The following is a 15,455-nucleotide window of genomic DNA, read 5'->3' as shown; positions in this document are numbered from 1 at the left end:
TCCCTGCATGAAAATAGCTGCAAAGAAATCAACTATAAATTTTGGAAGAAGTTGAGTTTAAGCTGAGTTTACAGGTTCACCTCAGTAAATTTAAATAAAATCAGTATTTATTTCAGGAAGTCAATTTAGAAAGTGAGATATACAGGGGTTGGACAATGAAACTGAAACACCTGTCATTTTAGTGTGGGAGGTTTCAAGGCTAAATTGGACCAGCCTGGTAGCCAGTCTTCATTGATTGCACATTGTACCAGTAAGAGCAGAGTGTGAAGGTTCAATTAGCAGGGTAAGAGCACAGTTTTGCTCAAAATATTGAAATGCACACAACATTATGGGTGACATACAAGAGTTCAAAAGAGGACAAATTGTTGGTGCACGTCTTGCTGGCGCATCTGTGACCAAGACAGCAAGTCTTTGTGATGTATCAAGAGCCACGGTATCCAGGGTAATGTCAGCATACCACCAAGAAGGACGAACCACATCCAACAGGATTAACTGTGGACGCAAGAGGAAGCTGTCTGAAAGGGATGTTTGGGTGCTAACCCGGATTGTATCCAAAAAACATAAAACCACGGCTGCCCAAATCACGGCAGAATTAAATGTGCACCTCAACTCTCCTGTTTCCACCAGAACTGTCCATCGGGAGCTCCACAGGGTCAATATACACGGCCGGGCTGCTATAGCCAAACCTTTGGTCACTCATGCCAATGCCAAACGTCGGTTTCAATGGTGCAAGGAGCGCAAATCTTGGGCTGTGGACAATATGAAACATGTATTGTTCTCTGATGAGTCCATCTTTACTGTTTTCCCCACATCTGGGAGAGTTACGGTGTGGAGAAGCCCCAAAGAAGCGTACCACCCAGACTGTTGCATGCCCAGAGTGAAGCATGGGGGTGGATCAGTGATGGTTTGGGCTGCCATATCATGGCATTCCCTTGGCCCAATACTTGTGCTAGATGGGCGTGTCACTGCTAAGGACTACCGAACCATTCTTGAGGACCATGTGCATCCAATGGTTCAAACATTGTATCCTGAAGGTGGTGCCGTGTATCAGGATGACAATGCACCAATACACACAGCAAGACTGGTGAAAGATTGGTTTGATGAACATGAAAGTGAAGTTGAACATCTCCCATGGCCGGCACAGTCACCAGATCTAAATATTATTGAGCCACTTTGGGTGTTTTGGAGGAGCGAGTCAGGAAACGTTTTCCTCCACCAGTATCACGTAGTGACCTGGCCACTATCCTGCAAGAAGAATGGCTTAAAATCCCTCTGACCACTGTGCAGGACTTGTATATGTCATTCCCAAGATGAATTGATGCTGTATTGGCCGCAAAAAGAGGCCCTACACCATACTAATAAGTTATTGTGGTCTAAAACCAGGTGTTTCAGTTTCATTGTCCAACCCCTGTAGGTTCATTACAAGCGGTTGTTGCTTGTGTTGAGGCTCCAGAATGTATTAATCCACATATCTGCTTTGAATCATGGTGAGTTAAACTGGTACCAAACATTCAGAATGTCTGAAGTCCAAGTTAAAGAAATCAACTGAAATGCAAACTTGAAATAGGAACCCTTACTTGCAAAATTGGAGGCTTCTCACCAACACTGACCTCAAAATCCAACATATCTGCCGCTTGTACAAAATGCTGTGGATGTTGCCGTAATGAACTGTTTCTTTGTTTGTATCCCATTCAGTAAGCTCTGTGTAATATGATCTAAACCCTCTTTAAGTGAATAAATGAAAGTGCAGAGTAGTGAGAAATACATTGTCATGTATTGCTGGTATTAGCAATGCTGTGTTCAGTTTTTTTGTTAGATGTCGGATTTTGTGTGTTCCCAGTTGAAAAGTCTAGGATCTCTGGGTGCAGTCTAGGAGCTCAGATTTGGAAATGACATCACACCTAAGTTGAGAGCATTATGGGTGCATATAGTTGCTATTTGTTTTGGTGCTAGCTACTGTTAGCAATACAAGCTGATAACATATTATTCTCCATTTTATGCATTCAAACACACACAAAAAACTGGTAATGCATAGATACGTAGTATTTTTGAATTGAATTGAATTTAATTGGTTTATCTATTTATCAAAATGGCTAATAAACAAAACATGCTCAGCTTGGCTGTGGCATCATTCCCAGATCCATTGTGAGAGACAAATCAAAGGCAGCACTATCCTGGTCTCTGAGAAAAATGCTAATCCCACTGGTTCTCCAACTTGCAGCTTGAATACCATTCAATTGGGAGCAACATCATTCTGAGATCTCTTACTTCCAAAATAAATTAAACACAATATCAGTGTTCTACAGATGATAACTGCAAAGGTTAAACCATTGGATCTTCTTTCTAGTTGTCTCAATTGGCTAGTGGTGAAATATTAGCCTAGCAACAAAACTTGCTCTTAAATGGGCCTTGCTCTGGTTAGCAATCAGCATAACTCTTCAATGAGAACTTCTCTCTTCAAACCTGGATTGCTCTCACTGTTTTCTTCAGCTCATACCTCATTTAGCCTAATTTAAAAAGTAACTAAATACAAACTGCAGAGCTACTGATAATTGCAAAATAGCAATCAACATGGAGTATTACCTCATGTCTCTGAAAGTACACATTGCCTAGGTGCAGTATGGAAGAGAGAACTCTGAAGATGGCAGACTGGTCATCCGGAGTGAAGCGGAGGATTTCCATGGCAGAAAGCAGACGTCGGAAATCATCTGCATCGCTCTTCCCTCTAATCAAACAGTCCCCTCCCTTTATTTAGAGACAGAGTTCAAACTGAAGAGGAAACTGAAGAAATATGATCTGCAAAGAAGACACTATGCTGCCCACTGTGCTCTACCTGATTGAGGTAATAGTAGGTTTCAGCATCTTGCAGGTAGAACCCCTGCTTCTGCTGAGAAGGAAGACCTGCCAGCATCTCATAGAAGATGTGATAGTTCCTCTCATCTTTGGCCTGAAGCAGACATCAGCAGGTCATTCAATAGAGAACTACAGGAGATAAAGACATAATGCCTAATCTGTATCAGCACATGTTACCTGGAAGACAATACGGGACTTTTCCAGTAGATACTGAGAGGTTATGGCACCACTGATTACACCACTAGACAAACAGGGACAGGGGAAAAAAATAACATGAGTAGAATTACAAAAGAGTTATTGTAAAATCTGAATTTTTGTTCCATACTCACTCCTCCAGATAGACCTCTATGTATTTCCCAAAGCGGCTGGAATTATCGTTTCGCACAGTTTTGGCATTTCCAAAGGATTCCAGCAGAGGCGCTGCCTCAAGAATCTACCAGGTGTTCAAACACAAAGCCAGAAAACAACCTTCATCAAATGAGCTGCAAAGGTGCAGAGGTACATATTGATGCTGTAACTCTAGCAACTTTGCACCTCCATTCAGAACAAGGTATTCTAAATTAAACATATCCACAGCTTGCTACAATGTTGCATGACATTAAGCAGTGTTAATGTTGGGTTATTACTGTGATATTTCGTTAGCACTTGTGTAAATGCAGTGGCAGTAGCACACATATGCAGTATGCATGGCATGTGAGAGCTGTGGAGCTCAAGTTGTAGAAGTTCTTGACTCGTTTAAAATATCCATAGCATCCTGGCTTAGCTGGTGATCAAACAATGGCCAAATTATTATTGGAGCATTATTTATATAAGGCAGCATATCTGCCTATGCCAATAAAATGTAAGCTTTTACAGAAAAGTGTGATGGGGCTATGATAACACTGCATGAGTCCATCACAATGCCTTATCAAGTATGAGGAAACAGAAGTTAAACTCTGAGGAACGTCTGGGACATATCCTATATCTAAATGTCCATTTGAATAAACAAACTACCATTCACTTTGTGCACAAAGATGCAAAAATCAAGTTGACTTTAAGTGCTCTGTCCCAAAAGTTCCAGTCTGCTTTGATTGGATTTTTCTTTTTTTTTTTTGAGGTCAGCAAACTACCCAGAAAGGAGGGAAAGATAAATGTGTTACACTTTAACGTCAACCAAAACTAAGCAAAAGGAAGGAAAATCTCTCAATCTGATGTGAACTCAGGACGTTTTAGCTTCACAGATTATTTTTATGCAAAGAAACTTAATAGCAGAATTACATGAGAAAATAAACACAGAACACAATAAGGATCACTCAGAATGTAGGGTGTGCACATTAGTGTTCAAGTATGATTAATAAAACATGGACACTAACAAAACACTGCAAGTGTCAATGCTAATTAGTGTAGATGAGTTGTAAAAGGTAAAGCTCAAGATACTCAGAAGGGATGACTACCTCAATCTTTCCCCGCAAAAAGCCATCAGAGATAAAAGAGAAAAAAATATATGGCATTACAGATCCACTAATTTGGTTAATAAAATATTCTATAAGCACCAGTTTGTACATGTCAGGGTGTGTGTTCATACCTGTTGCATAGGATTGGACTTGTGATGTATTGCTGCCAGGTAGCGAAGCACGAATTTGGTAGCCTCTGTTTTTCCAGACCCACTCTCTCCACTAAAATACAGTGAAACACGGTTACCACCAATCAACGTATCCGTCAATAACTCTTTAAAGTATTGTCCTTATACTCTTCTAAAATGAAGGTAGCATGTTGCCTTCTACCGGCCTTGCAAAAAATACATATCTGTTCATTTTCTTTTACATTTTAATTTTATTTGTGACAGACCAACATAAACTATTGATTGATTGTATATTGGAAGGAAAACAAAACATGGGTTTCAATGTTTTCCCAGATAAACTTTAAAAATATTCTGATTCTGAAATATAGCGTGCATTTCGCTGTGGTCATATGTTCTACAATTGAGCACAGCGTATGGCGTAGTGCCTCAGTCCCTAACGCAGCTGTCCCGGGTTCGAGTCCTGACCTCAGAGACTTATACTGTATGTTTTTCCCCCCTCTCCACCCCACTACCTGCCTGCCTACTGTGAAAAACTAAGGCCTCTAGTGCTGCAAAGATATATATATGTATATCTATATAAATATTCCAAATCCCCAAAACAGTCTCCTTGGATATGCTATGAGAGACATATAACTTCAGATCTCACTGAAAACCTCGTCCCTACAGTGAAACGTAGTGGTGGCAGCACCATGCAGTGAGGATGCTTTCTAGCAGGGATAGACGAACTAAATGCAAGACAAGCCTGGAAGAAAACCTGTTAGAAACATATAGCCAGAGCTATGATGTAATGATTTTAGATCAAAGCACATGGCTTAGTCAAAGTCCAGACCTAACTGCAAATGTCAGGATGTGGCTTTTAGAGTGGATCCTAGAATGCAGACTGGCAGGAAGCAGCATGGTGAGTAGAAAAGTTTAATAAAAAACAAATCTTACATCCAGGCATGAGGTGGCAGAAACAGACATGGACATGTTCAAAGTTCAGACCTGGCAAGAGCAAAAACACAAATCTCCTCAAAATAGAAATAGCCTAAAATTTCTTAAAATGAGAACTTTTTTTAATGCCCCAAAGACACGAATTTTTTGATCCTCATTATCGCCTCATCGGTGCTTGTTGAGTGTTTGGGTTAACTGTCTAAGTTGTATGAAAACAGCCTAAGCTCACATTAGGCAAGAACTCAATTCCAATTGTGAGGTAAACTATCTGAAACAGATTAGCACTAAATACCACCATTACGCAGGAAACACGAGGCGAAGGTAGAATGGTGTGTGTTTTTGTGTGTTTGGCAACTGTGGCCTCCACAACTTTCCAGCATAAGGTTTCAGCTCACAGGTTGCTTGGCTAAGAATCAGGCCGTTAATGGTCACTGAACACTAGACCTCAGTTAGCCCTTGACACGCACTCGCTGAGACACACGCACACACAAACCGGGTCCACACACAACACTCAGACCTCTGAAACACAATCTGCACCTAGCTCAGACCTTGTTGGGCTTCCCTTACAGGTGTCTGCTTCCAAATGTGGCTAAAGTGTTCGAGGTGTGTGAGAGGTCTTTTTGTATTCCATGCCTGTTTCTTGTCATCTCTCAAAGCACATAAAATAGCATATATAAGCATCCCCATTGTTCCTAAAAGGGAAAAAGGCAAAAATGTTGAACTTTTTTACATTTTGTCACATTACAACCACAAACTTCAGTGCATTTTATTGGAATTTTACTTTTTTGCTAGACCAACACAAATAGGTGCATACCTGTGAAATGGAAACAAAAACAAAAAGTTCCATAATTATCAACATTTCTTACAAATAAAAATCTGTGTGGCATCTATATGTATTTAGCCTTGTCTAGACAGAAACCATTAACAGTTCTTCTTTGCAAACTAGCTCAGGATCAGTCAGTTTGGTTGGAGAGCATGTGTACACATCAGCTTTCAAGCTTTGCCAAAGACTCTTAATGAAATTTAGGTCTGGACTTTGAATGGGCCATTCTAACACACAAAGGTGTTTTGATATAAACCATTCCATTGTAGCTTTGACTGTATGTTCAAAGCTGTTGTCCTGCTGGAAGGTGAGCTTCCAACCCAGTCTTAAGTCATTTTCCCCTCGAACAGCTCTCTTTCAGGACTGAACTGTATTCAACTTCATCCATCTAACTAATAGCTTTGACCGGTTTCCCTGTCCTTGCTAAAGAAAATTACCCCACAGCATTTTTCTGCCACCAGAGTAATTTAAACAATTACCAAATACTTCCTTATCCAAGAACATCATAAACATTGAAGATTTCAAAAGTTTTTTGAAAAAAAAAAACAATTTCAAAGTAATTACTAAATGATACAGATACCCTTTAGAGGTACACTTAAATATATTTAAAAAGTAAAAAACAGGACCAGTGTCATTTATTTTATTGCATTTGGCTTGCAGCACTAATTGTTTAAAGTAAAAATCACCTGCTTTATATTCAAAGACTCAGTACATATCTCACCTGATTATTATGACCTGGTTTTGTTTGGCATCCATCATTTTGGAGTAAGCAGCATTTGCTATGGCAAACAAATGCCTGCAAGACAAAAAGTCATAGGTGAAAAGTCAACTAAACACATATAAAATCAGAAATGAACAAAAAGCAACATATGTTGTTTTTTTGATATTTTCAACCAGAAATATCTTCAGCTCTATACTGCAGTAATGACTGGTATGGGAGACCAGTCCTGTCCACATTAGTAGCTTTATGTAGAGATTCCCAATATGTTCTTATTGTCAATCTTTTTCTTAGTTGTACATTATTAAACCTATATATATTGCAACTATTTGTTTTTTGCTGTTAATTTCCAACATGTTGTAACGGTCAATTATATCATATCAGGGACAATGCTTTAAATGTCTGCATACCGGCAAATCCTTGTTTGTTTTGTATGCTTGCTATGTCCAAATTACAAGTGTGACATTTACTTACGGAGGGTGCTCTCCCAGAGCGCGGCCCTTGTACCGCAGCACAACATCAGTCCCATAAATGTTGTACATCTTGTAGGGATTCACAGACACCAGTATACTACCTATGTATGTCTGGAAGACATGAATAAAGAGTGACTGAAGATGAGCAATGGAAATAAAACAAAAGTAGACAACTAAATGGACAGATTTAAATTGTGTGGTGGAAAAGAATGGGTTCCTTACAGATCATGAAAACAAATATGAATATAAAGGGTACAAATATAAAATTCAGTTTTCAGATAATTATTTATCAAAACCAACTTGGGCCTATGTGAAAAAGTAATTTGCCCCCTTCATTAAATAAGGAATTAACTGTTATTAACCACATTTTTGGAAAGCTAAGTTCAACTTCTCTAGCCTGACATGTACAATCATGAAATTAATTAAATAGAACCAACATGGAGTAGGCCAACAGCAACACAAATAGCAAGACCTGGCTCACATTTGCAAAAAAGAAATATTGTGGTGACAGGACATTTAGGGAAATATTCCGTGGACATGTGAGACAAACTGGAACGCTTTAAGAAGTATTCTTCTCATTACTGCTGTCATAAAACTAACATGGCATTTCAGAAAAAAGAATATCACACTGACAGTCAAGCATGGTGGTGGTATTGTGATGGTCTAGGGCTGCTTTGTAGCTTCAGTACCAAGCGACTTTCAATAATCGATGAGACAATTAATTCTTCTCACTAATGGAAAATGCTGAAGAAGAATGAATAGTCATTGGTTCAAACACACCTGGGTGTGAAGAAGGACAATTATCCAAAGTACAACAGACACTCAATCTCTAAGTGGCTCAAAACTATTTAGAAAAAATAAAAATGAAGATTTTGGTGTGACCTGGTCAAAGACTTGTTACTCATGCTTGAAAACCCTCCAATGTAACGGAAATAAAACAATTCTGAAAAGAAGAGTGGATTAAAATTCTCCCACAGCAATGTAAAATACTCCTTGCCTCCAGTTATTAGATTTAGGGGGCAATTACATTTCCCAATAGGAGCAGGTGGGTTAGCATTGCGTATTTCCTCCATTAGGTGTTTACTCTGGTAATCACTGTCTAATCTTGAAACTTGTTTAATGATCTGAAACATGTAAGAGAAAATACAAAAAAAGCAACAAAAAAAAATTATATCTTTTAAGGTACAAATCCTTTTTTGTAGCATTTATACTCATTTAAAATTATAAAATCAAAAATGTTATGTCTGTTTGAGATTATTCTTAAATACTTACGTAAATAAGCTGTCTGTCAAACCTTCTTCTTAAATTCAGCAAAACACCCTCTTCATGCATTTCTCTAAAAAGAAACAGAATGTAGATTTGTTATTGAAGTTTGTTAGCATTTAATGTCTGACACTGCCTGAGGGTGGGCAGTTTTATGTCATTCTGAGGAATTACTTTGGTGTTCTGAATGACATATTTTTAAAAACTTACTCCAACTGAGTCATATCTTCCACACCATCTTCCTCCCTGTACTCCCGGTGAGTAATTGTGGGCATGCTTCTGATTGAAAACATCTATAACACCAACGTATACAGACATAAATTAGGACATGATGCAAAGTCACAGGCCTGTGCTTTCACAAATTGGCATGGGCAATTTGATTTCAACAGAATTTGATTTAACTTTTTTCTCGTGAAATACTTCTGGATTTTCTATTACCTGTGCAGCTGCTGGTTTACCACCCATCAGTAATGTTAAACCTTATTTTCTACTCTATTTGCTCATCATAACTTACAGCTTAAACATTTTTGACCTTCAAATAAAAACATGAACCAATGCCTAGTAACAAAATTTCTTTCTGTTTTAATTGATATTATGCGTGACATTTTTTATGGTATAAACACTGTCATTAACATATTAGCCCTATGATGACAGCTTCAGCCATACTAGTTGCTGAAAGCACTTGTTCTATATTATTACCTTGTCAAACCATTGCCCCTGGGGTTCCCCTTCTCTGTTAAGATTCCACTGCCCTGGCTCCTCCCCATTGCCTCTTTGTCTAATTAGACTCCGGGAGTGTTCAGGGAGCTCTCCATCTCCGTACATGGACCACTTGTTGAGGTTGTGCACTGTCCCTTTAGGGAGTACTCTCTCAACCCCCCACACATCTAGATCTTCCTGTATGCTTTCAGCTCCTGAGCCATGTGCCCAGTGTTGTTCAGGTCCAGCTCCCTGGACATGTGGTGATACTACAGCATATGAAGGTAGGCGGAAAGAGGTCCCCTGTAGGTGAGATTTCTGTAAAGCACCAGAAAGATTAGGGGGTTGAGGAGTGCTAGGCGCCCCAAGCCGCATCATGATATTACCTTCAGGGAGACGGTATTTTGCCCCACGAAGGTTTGGGTTTTTGGATAACGCCATAGATAGGTCAAGCGACTGAGGTGAAGAAGTAGCCTGAGAACGTGTCATGAGAGTTCCATCTGGCAAGCGGTAGGAAGAAGATCGGAGGTTCTGGTTGCGGAGAGCATTAGAGAGATCAAGTGAATGTTGCTCAGAAGTATCAGCACAGCCACTCTGCCTCAATAATGATGCATTTGGGAGACTGTAAGAAGCACCGCGGATGGTACTGTTTAACATAGCACCAGAAAGGAGAGGGCTTGAAGGACTTTGATGTTGATTTCTTGAAAACAGAGATGATCCTTCTGGTAGCTGAAACTTTGCCTTACGGAGGTTTGCATTCATCAGAGCACTAGACAGCCCAAGTGAAGATGAAGAATTCTCAGCACTCTCTGTCTTCTCTCCTGGACGTGATAAAAGTGATCCACCTGGTAGTCGATAAGAGGCCATTTGGACATTTGCATTAAGAATGGCAGAGGAGAGCATGGGGGAGGAAGACACAGGGACTGGCTCTTTTCTTGTAACCAAAGTTCCATCTGGCAACCTATATGTAGCTTTACGCACATTAGAGTTTAACAGGGCAGAGGACAACATAGAGGAGGAGGAAAGACCTGAAGCTAGTTCAGCAGATTCATTTCTTGTGACCAATGAGCCATCAGGTAGCCTGTACGTGGCTTGTCGTAGATTTGGGTTCTGCAGAGCATTGGAAAGCACAGAGGGGGACAGCCTTCCATTACCAACACTACCTCCAGCATCATTTGTACCTGTAGATTTAACGGGGCCCTTAGACATGGTCAAAGTACCACTTGGAAACTTGAACATTGACCCTTGGATCTGGGAAGTTCGTAGTCCTCCAGAGAAAAGTGGGGAGCTACCTCTAATGCTTTCCTGTGGATGTGTGATGGAAGCTGGAGCTGGTGGGGCTGAAGCCGGGAAAAGGTCTTGCTGTAGAGGGGATGCAAAAGAAGCATTACGTAGCTGAGATGTAAGCATACTAGAGGACAAATGTGTCGAGGAGAGAGGGGAGGGGGTTGGAGGTGTTGCTGTTTCGGAGGGAGACAGGACAGTTGTATGGAATTTGGCACTGTGCTGTAGAGGGGATGAAAATGAGGCAGTGCGTAAACGAGAATTCTGCATCAAAGCAGTGGATAGACCCTGAGGGCCATATGGGTTTACCATCTGGGTCTCTTGTACAATAGCTGATTCCTCTCCCTGTATTCCAGGTATGGGAGAATGGATTCTTTGTAAAGATGTTGTATTGCCAGCATTGTGCAAATAAGGATTATGGAGTGTACGTCCCAGATTAGGCGATGGTGGTAGTTGTTGAAGGAGAACCTGGGAACCTGGTAAAGCATTGGTCAACATGGGGGATGGTCCTGGCTCTATCAGGGAGTAGCCATACTGAGTAGTACTTTCTGATAGTAGGGGGACACCATGAGGAAGATTAGACTGAGGTACAGGAGGCTGACAAGAAGCTGGCCCTAGACTGTGGGGTCTTATTGATCGATCGGTTAAGGGAGAAGCTGGGTGAGACATATGGTACATGGGCGAGGCAGAACGGGAGGGCAGAGGAGATCTACGCTGCAAAGGCTGTGGGGATGGGGGCCTACTCTGCAGCCTACGGATTGATAGCTGGGGAGAAAGAGGACCACTCTGTTTTACAGATGGCTGAGGAGAGACGGGTGGCAGTGCAGGAGAAGCGATGAATGACTGCCTTGACTGAAGAGATTGTTGGTTTCTGGGCATTCGTACTAGCGGCTGTCCCCGACCTACAGGTCTGTGGAAGGTTCCTTGGGTAGTACCAGCTTGCTTGGTTTTCCTAAAACCTGCAGGTCGAGATCCTGATCTAGCTAACATAGTGGTTCCAGACCCTATTCCTCCTGAAGGAGAGGCATGACCTCTATGTATAGATGACCTAAAAGGGGCTACTTGCTGAGTTACAGGGGATCCAGGTCTACTGCGTCTTTGTAAATAAGGATTAGCTGGTGAGGGTTTCACAGCTCCCATAGGCACATGGCCTCTCACTCCAGAAGCTCCTCTCAGCCTGCGGGTAGAGGAACGGGTTGGGAGGGGTTTAGCAGAGACACGTGATGGTGAAGGTGAGGGGGGACGATGGGGAGAAGCGGGGCGGAATGACTTTGATGGAGAATGAGATGCTTCAGGCTGAACTGGGCTCTGTCTTTGTGGAGAGGGAAGTGGTGGAGAAGGCGAACGCCTCATCATAAATGTTTGCTTTCTCCCTTTGAACGTATGCGGTCTCATAGGCGGCAGATGTACTGCATCTAGAGGTGGTTGCTGTCTGAAAGATAATCTTGGGGAAGGTGGTGGACTTTGTCTTTTTCTCAGTGATCCTCGGGGCGAAACCAGTGGACTAGAAAGTGGAGAATGGGGTCTGACAGTGGAGGGACCCCTGCTTAACCCAATTCTGCTTCTTCCTTGTGTCAAGGATGGTTGAGCTCTTACTGACACCCCTCTCCTATACTGTGGTGGAGAGGAAGAGGGGCTTGATGTTCTCTGCCATTCAACTGGGGATGTGGGTCTTTGGCTTGCCATTGAGGCCTGGTGAGGGTGCCTATGTAGGCGAGGAGAAAAGTAAGGGTCTGACCGAAAGCCTGGTTGGAGCTCCATTGGATGTGGTGAGAAATGGGGGGAATGATGCACTGGTTCCCTTTGTGATCCTGGTCTTAATGAGAGCTGTGGAGTTAGAAGGGGACTCATTTTTCGCACTGACACAGGGGCGACCATTGGTGAATGTAGTGTTGAATACATTGGTTGCTGCATTTGTGAGGCTCCGGGTGAGATTTGCAGGTCCTGTGGTAGGGGTACCTGGTATACCTGGGAGTAAAACTGAGGTGGTAGGGGAGATGGGGACAAGTGACTAGAAGGAATGGTAAAAGGGACATGACTTAGCTGAGGAGAAGGAAAGTATTCTTGGTGATTGCTCATAGCTGCTGGGATAAAGTCTCCAAGAGGAATGGTGGGTAGTTGCTGATTTATGTCAATGGGCAAAGGAGATTGTGCAGAAAGATATGCTGGGATGGGTTGGTCAAATTGTACATCTGACAGAATTTCCTGGTTGTTGAGAGCCAAAGATGGATTGGAAGAAGCAAACATTTGGGAAGAGAGTTGAGTATGAAGTGGAGGCAGTGGCAAAGGTTCAACCTCTAGTCTCTCTTTTCCAAACAACATAACCTGAGGCCTTGGGACTCTGAACTGCTCTAAAGGAAATGGTTCAGCTACAGGAGAAAAAAACTGTTCCTGTCCATATAGCTGTCCTGTCTCAGCTGGATTCAGCTCAGGATTCATGGTGACATGTTGCTGATAAGGGTTGTACATTTGAGCACTTTGTGCATATGCTAGCACTGGGCCATTATATAACCCTGAGACTGCATCATAGGTGTCATTTCTTATGCCATATGAGTTTAACATACCATAGTTAGAAGCCATATTGTGGTCAAAATAGTCCACATATTGCTCAGGGTAATATGAGTCATTGAAACCATATGTGGCATCATTATAATAACCATATGGGTCTGGTCCTATAGAGTACAGAAATCCATCTTCTCCATAGTAATACTCTGCCCCTTCATGGCCATTGTAGTCTTCATATTCATCATCATAATAATCATATGCGTAACCATAGTTATCTACATCATCATCATAGTAAAGCTCATCATCATAGTAGAGGTTGCCCTCGTCATCATAGTAGCCAAACTCATCTTCCCACTCTTCATCGTCATAGTATAGTTGCTCTCTGTAAGGATCAGTTGGGTCATAGTTGAATGCCTGTCTTTCCAAGCCTTGTTGTCCACACCTGTTCTGGTAGTCATCTTCATATCCATAATTATCATCATACTCTGCCCCATTGTAATAATGTGTGTGACCCCCTCTGGTGTCCCTGCTAGCATAGGATAGATTCTTTTTTCCCCGTCGTCCTGCTCGTCCCCCAAGGCGACCATGACCCATAGAAGACAGGAACCTCCCAGTCAACCAGTTAGTTGTTGCAGCCATCCTACCAACCATCCAGCTTTTACTCTTAAACCCTTGTCCTGTTTTCTTTTTTCCAAACATTCCTTTGAACTTCCCTCCTAATCCCTTTGCCTCAGATGCCATTTTATTACCTTTACTTCCTAGGTTGGATAGATTTAATGTCTTTTTAGAAGTGGTTTCTTTAGGGGCATCATCTTTTTTTCCAAACAAGCCGAAACCAGACAGACCAGGTTTTTTGTCTGCCGTCCCAGATTTCCCCCCGAACCCAGCAAAAAGCTTGCTGTTGCCAAGAAGTGGTTTACTACCAGTAGGGGGTTTCTTTTTTTTGGAAAGTCGAAGAAAGAGGCGAGAGGTACTTTTAAGGTTTCGCTTTGGTTTTGCTTTCTCTGCTTGTTTAGAAGGCAGGCTAAAAGGAGAAGACTTTCCAGTAATGCCTGTAAGAATTTTGGATGCTCCTTTAAGGTGAGATCTTGCATCTACCTTTACGACTAAGTTCTTCTTTTGCCCCTCTGCAGTCAAGCCCATCATGGTCTTGGAGGCTCCTTTGAGATCACTCATCTTTTTTAGATTGATTGCATCCATGCCTTTTTTAACTTGTGGCTTCCTCTTTGAATCAACTTCGTCCTCATTATCAGGGGATGAGCGTTTAGGCTTCATAGCCATAGCTTTGGATGCTCCTTTTAGGGCTGCCTTCCCTTTACCTTTATCCCCCTTGGCTGCCTTTTTGGTTATTGCCTCTTCTTCGCTGTCACCACTTTCTTTTTCTTCGGACATAACCTCCTCTTCTTCTTCTTCTGAACTTTCTTCTGACTCACTGACAGGTTTCTTTCCTTTTCCTTTCTTCCCATCATCTTTTCCCTTACCCTTTGCCGTTGGCTCTTCAGCCTTTTTGCCACCTTTTTTGTCATCTTTCGCTCCCTTCTTGTCATCCTTTCCGCCCTTCTTTGGCTCATCTGACTTGCCTTTCTTGGCAGCTGATTTTGTGTCACCTTTCTTTGGTGCCATGGTGTATTCTCAGATCCTTCCAAAATTGATGAAAAAGTTACCCAAAGTATTGCAAAAGCCGGTGGGCATAAAAGAGTCAATATGTTTTAACAGCACTAACATCCTTGCATTTCATTTTTAGTTGATCTCAAGTTTGCATTGCTTTTTCCACCATCTGATTTGTCCCTCTGAAAACCTTAAAAAGCACTCAGAAATGCTCACTCCCACAGGTCAGTTGCTTTGTAGAAACCTTAGATAAACCCAAACCACTGTCTGTTAAAATACGATCCAGTAATGGAGTCAAAATCTCAGCCATTTGTGTTCACTCACATTACAGTTCTTCTTCAGTTGTTGAAAAAAAGAGTTGCTGTGTACGTATAAGGAGGAAAAACCCTTTCTGGTAGGGTTTAAAACACATTCTTGTTGAATTTTAATGTGTCTCAAGTTTAATCCATTTTTTGCTTGAAGTGCAAAGTGCATCTCTAATTCAAAAACAGAAGTAGCATCCAAAACAAGATCCTGTTCTTTTTATGTGTTTGTAAGTAACCTCCCAAGGTCTTACGATGAATAAATTATCCTGCCATTCCAATGACAGAGTGAGTGTAGTCCTTTGTCTAATGTTCATTGTACGTCCAGTCCGTGAGCCCGGCAGGGAATCCTCATGTTGGAGGCTGCACCAACTTTGGCAGCAGGTCCCTCTAACAAGGAGAGCCAATGTGAGTGCAATGGTGTGAGCCCTGC

General features: G+C 41.7%; 1 protein-coding gene across 1 annotated transcript in view; it reads right to left on the bottom strand.

Moving 5' to 3' along the window:
- The window catches only part of LOC124864661 (unconventional myosin-XV-like), a 79,412-nt gene extending 64,677 nt beyond the window's left edge, over positions 1 to 14,735 (bottom strand). Inside the window, exons 1-11 of the mRNA XM_047359524.1 lie at positions 9,324 to 14,735; positions 8,835 to 8,917; positions 8,634 to 8,697; positions 7,363 to 7,472; positions 6,892 to 6,966; positions 4,418 to 4,508; positions 4,287 to 4,292; positions 3,183 to 3,286; positions 3,031 to 3,094; positions 2,834 to 2,947; positions 2,584 to 2,745 (exon numbers count right to left, since the gene is read on the bottom strand). Coding sequence (XP_047215480.1) covers positions 2,584 to 2,745; positions 2,834 to 2,947; positions 3,031 to 3,094; positions 3,183 to 3,286; positions 4,287 to 4,292; positions 4,418 to 4,508; positions 6,892 to 6,966; positions 7,363 to 7,472; positions 8,634 to 8,697; positions 8,835 to 8,917; positions 9,324 to 14,735 — 6,285 coding nt within the window. The remainder of the gene's footprint in view (positions 1 to 2,583; positions 2,746 to 2,833; positions 2,948 to 3,030; positions 3,095 to 3,182; positions 3,287 to 4,286; positions 4,293 to 4,417; positions 4,509 to 6,891; positions 6,967 to 7,362; positions 7,473 to 8,633; positions 8,698 to 8,834; positions 8,918 to 9,323) is intronic.
- Between the last annotated feature and the right edge of the window lie 720 nt (positions 14,736 to 15,455).

This window comes from Girardinichthys multiradiatus, chromosome Y (genome assembly GCF_021462225.1).
Source record: "Girardinichthys multiradiatus isolate DD_20200921_A chromosome Y, DD_fGirMul_XY1, whole genome shotgun sequence".
NCBI classification, from domain to species: Eukaryota; Metazoa; Chordata; class Actinopteri; order Cyprinodontiformes; family Goodeidae; genus Girardinichthys; species Girardinichthys multiradiatus.
The sequence above is the reverse complement of the archived record's forward strand: the minus strand, read 5'-3'. Positions and strand labels throughout refer to the sequence as shown.